The following is a 4,675-nucleotide window of genomic DNA, read 5'->3' as shown; positions in this document are numbered from 1 at the left end:
AGATTCACACTTAATGTTATGCCAGGATTTGAAAAAGCTACAGTAATTCAATTTACACATAATAGTAATCTGTAATGAGTGAGTTCATATATGTTGTGCTTACAAAGCATATTACAACTTAGCAATATATATGAACTGGGACAAAGTCTCAAATTTTGGAATGGATTGTCAATTATAAAATGAAATTTAAGAGTTAAATGTTAATCTTAAATCTTACATGATCTTTTTTCTTATATAGAGTGATTCCTATTCTTCATTGCTGGATGAAAGAGGGCACAGTGATATTCATGATATTTCTTGCAGTCAGGATGATAGCAACTGTCCTAGGTGTGCACAAAAGCAAGTTGTATTGTCTTCAATGAAAAGAAAGTTAAGTGTATCATATTCATGGGATGGTAAATAGTTGATCCCACTTTCTTTCTAAAATAAAGTAGTGTCATTGTCATTAGCACTGTTTGACAAATATAATGATGAACAGTATCTACTGTTGTTGTATTGACTTGGGAAGTGTCAGCCTTTTTGTATCCTAAAGATTCAGTTTTGGTATTGTTCTGTCATTGCTTGAGGGGTCTGTGTTCTGGATGCTATTGGACACAATTTTTTAGAAAGATAAGCTTTAGGAAATGTATTCTCCTAGCATAAAAATTCAGATCATCTTATAAATTGAGCCCATCCATCCCTACTTGCTGCCCCACTTTTTTTAGGAACACTGCTTGTTCCATTCTTCTTTCCAAGGCAGTTTATACTTGCAAAAAGGAACTGAATACATAGGGCTCCATTATCCCATTTTCCTCTATAACAACCTTTTGATGTAGTTGTTCTGCTTGACTGGCTGGCCTGAAATCTCTTAATTGAGTTTCCATGGCTAAACATGGGCTTGAATATAGAACTCCAGCATTAATGAACATCTAAACTACTACACCACATTTAATTGAATACTTAATGAAAAGAACTTTAATTGCCATATATATGGCACAACATTAACCTATTTTTGTCATTCTTTTTTCTTTTAACTTTCTAGAGTGGCACCAAAATCAATGAGAATTCCACTGTCTCAGGTGGATGATGAAGGAAGTGGCAGTGGCAGAAACACATTCACCAGTTTGGAGAAATTTCCTTTAGATCCATTGAAATTTCCTTTAGATCCAGCTTTTGATGAGACTTGGAGAAGTATGCCTTTCCCTGAGGTAAAGAAGTCTTTCACTGACAAATTGTCGGCAAGCAGTGGAAATAGTGATCCAAGGTTACATGGAGTTGATGTCTCTACTTTGGCGTTTAATTCAAACACAATTTTTGGAGGTATGTTCTGGAACAATTTTACCTTGTATTACACCATACAGAACTTTTTATGATTCAAAGGAATATTGAATTGTGAAATTGTGTTTTGAGCTGCACTGTTAACATTTGCTTATTTGTTCTTTGGGACTTACTTCTATGTAAATACGTATTTACATAGAACTCAATCCCAAAATGCATGTTCTGCTCATGTCCTGAAGTTTAAGGTGTAGCTGTTGGATACCTCTTCCTTCTACCGATAGATGTGTGGTATTCATTACTATCTATATCGTGCTCTTTAGAATGTAATTCAGAAACATTGTTTTATTTCCGCTCAATCTAATATAGCACCATATAGGTAATCCTTAACTTATGACTATAATTAGGACTGGAGCTCCCATTGCTAAGCGATTTTGATTGTTAAATCAGTTGCAATCTTTTTTGATGCAGTTGATAGTGAATCACCATGGTTAATAGGTGAATCATGGGGTTGCTAAGCAAATACAGCTCTCCCGCCCCATCCTTGACTTTGCCTGTTGGAAATCCCCTGGAAAGGTCATAGTTGGTAATTATGTGACTCTGAGATGCAACTACCATCATAAATACATGCCAGTTGCCAAGCACCCAAATTGTGATAATTTTTCAGGCATTCCATCAGCCAAGGACCCGGGGTAGGGGCGGAGGGGTAGCGGTCATTATAAGGGAGAGCCTTTGTCCAAGGGAGACCACTGTGCCTCAGATAGACGGCGTGGAGTCGCTCTTTGTGAAGTGGGGGCAAGGGGTGCAAGTGGGCTTGTTGATTATATACCTGGCTCCCTGCTATGTATCAACAGCCCTGNCAAGGTTTTGGATCTGAGTCTCCCTTTAGTAATGAGAGATGCAAATTGAGAAGGTTTTTGATTAATGGTGTTTCTAGGGGTGTGTGGTAAATGTAGCCATTCCAGGATGCGCACAGAGCCTGAATTTTGGGCAATAGCTGCTGTTGGAAGGTGCGGAGTGTTAATGATTATGAGCGAAAGAGGCTCATTGGGGACACAGAGGTCCACCCATTGAGCATGTATGGCTTGTTCTATTTGGGAAAAGGCCTCAATTTGTGTTGATGTGAAAGCAATAGGATCAGAGGGAGATTTGCCCTGTGCCAGAGCAGAAAATAAAGGTGTCAATTGGGTTGTAGTGATGCCAAAATATGGACGGATCCAATTGATAGTTCCTAGATATTGTTGAAGTTTTACTAAAGTAGTTTTGTGAGGTAGATGTAAAGATGGAAATTTTGGTGCTGCATAGGAAGAGAGCAGCTTGTGACCAAGGTACAAAAATGGCTCCTTGTGTTGTATTTTTTCAGGAGCTATTTGGAGACCCCCTTGTGAAAGTAGGGAGGTGAGTGTGGGTAAGGTGGTACTGACAGTGCCCGCAGGCCCTGGCGCAGCGATGAGAATGTCGTCTATGTAGTGATAGACCAGAAAATGAGGGAATAGTTTGCGATAGGGTTCTAGAATTGTATTGACATATAGCTGACATATGGTGGGGCTATTTAGCATGCCTTGAGGAAGGACACGCCATTGATAGGGAGAAGTGGGCTTTTGCATATTTATTTCAGGCACAGTAAAGGCAAACAAAGGCATATCATCAGGGTGCAGGGGTATGGAAAAGAAACAATCTTTGAGGTCTATAATCATGAGGTCATGGTTCTTTGGAATGAGGTTAGGATTTGGGAGGCCACATTGGTAGCGCCCCCATAGGTCAAATAATGGTATTGATGAGGCGAAGATCATGTAATAAACGCCAATTACCAGATTTTTTTTTATCACAAAAACTGGAGTGTTATAAGGACTCAAAGAGGGTTCAATATGTTGTAAGGCAAGTTGTTCAGACACAAGAGAGTGTAAAGCGGAAAGTTTTTCAGAGGTAAGAGGCCATTGGTCAATCCATACTGGAATATCAGATTTAAGAGAAAGGCGGAGAGGAATAGAAAGAGACATTATTCCAAACTTAATTTGGCACCAAATTGGTGCATGAGATCACGCCCCCACAAGTTGATATGAAGGGGGAGGATGACTGGTTTGATGTGTGCAACTGCAGATGTCTGTGGAGAAGTCACAGATAGCCAATCTTTGCTGATTTGTGCAGCTTGAGTTCCGCCCACCCCTCTGACTGCTGGAGCCGGTTCAAATGGCCACTGTGCAGGCCATTCAGCGGTTCGGATTACTGACACATCAGCGCCGGTATCTAGAATGCCAGAAAAACGGAGACCTTTAATATGGAACTCCATGGCTGGGCGGCTGTTTTGCATTGTTTTTGTTATAGCCAATAATTCAGTGGGAGCTGGCAATGGCTCCACGGGGGGGAGAACTAATAGTTTACCAATTACTTCCCCTTTTTGTATTGAAATTGGGCAGTTTGGGATAAATTCAATGTCAGTTGTGACAGTATCAGAGCATACTAAAAGTGCAGGAGGGAAAAAACCACCCCTTAGGGTGAATGACTCATGAGGCATAACAAGAGCAGATGTGGAAGAGGGGAGGGGTTGCAACAAGGAGGTGGAGATAGAATAGGGCGTGTTAGGAAAATCTGCATCAAGAGAGATGTCAGCGATAAGAAAGACTGAAGCTGGAAAAGAAGCAGGAAATGGCAGAGGTTGTCACACAGCCTTTGAAGCGGGGCTGGCTGTGGGTCCCGTAATTAGTTTTCCGACTGGGCAGATTGAATAGAGCCAGATCTACATTGATTAGACCAATGAAAACCCTTCTTGCATTTAGGACAAACTGTTTTTGGTTTGCTGGAATTATTATTTTTGCGTGATGCTCCACCTCCCGGGGCTCTACACTGAGCTTTGAAGTGACCAGGCTTTCCACAATTAAAGCAGTTTCCAGAGGGACGCCCGCCTTGCTGTATGGCTGCTGCAAGGGCATCCATAGAGAAGGCACTAGTTCCTACTATGCGACAAGCTTTCAAAAAGTCAGCAAGAGTAGCATCTGGTTTAGCAGCAAGAGGTTGTAAAATACGTTGGCAATCAGCATTGGCATTTTCATAAGCAAGTTTTAAAAGTAATTCTGCGCGAGCAGTGATATTAGTAATTTGTCTATCTATAGCCTTTTGTAAATCATCTATAAAATCAGAAAAGGGTTGGTTAGGATCTTGGTTAGGACCCCTAACTTGTGGGGTGCCTCAGGGGTCGGTCCTCTCTCCCCTTCTGTTCAATACTTATGTAAAGCCGCTGGGGGAGATCATTCGTGGCTTTGGGGTGGATTTCCATCAGTACGCTGACGATACTCAGCTGTACATTTCCACCCCAGACCACCCCAATGTTGCCCTTGACGTGATGGCCCGTTGCCTGGAGGCCGTACGGGTCTGGATGGGGAGGAACAGACTCAGGCTCAACCCTTCCAAGACCGAGTGGCTG

General features: G+C 41.6%; 1 protein-coding gene across 1 annotated transcript in view; it reads left to right on the top strand.

Moving 5' to 3' along the window:
* The first annotated feature begins 1,023 nt into the window (after nucleotides 1–1,023).
* Nucleotides 1,024–4,675, top strand: part of LOC107286155 — a 9,231-nt gene continuing 5,579 nt past the window's right edge. Inside the window, exon 1 of the mRNA XM_029283858.1 lies at nucleotides 1,024–1,299. Within this exon, the coding sequence (XP_029139691.1) occupies nucleotides 1,038–1,299 (262 nt within the window). The 5' untranslated portion in view covers nucleotides 1,024–1,037. The remainder of the gene's footprint in view (nucleotides 1,300–4,675) is intronic.

This window comes from Protobothrops mucrosquamatus, unplaced genomic scaffold, assembly GCF_001527695.2.
Source record: "Protobothrops mucrosquamatus isolate PMUCROS unplaced genomic scaffold, P.Mucros_1.0 scaffold253, whole genome shotgun sequence".
Lineage (NCBI taxonomy): Eukaryota > Metazoa > Chordata > Lepidosauria > Squamata > Viperidae > Protobothrops > Protobothrops mucrosquamatus.
This window is presented reverse-complemented; position numbering and strand designations above follow the sequence as displayed.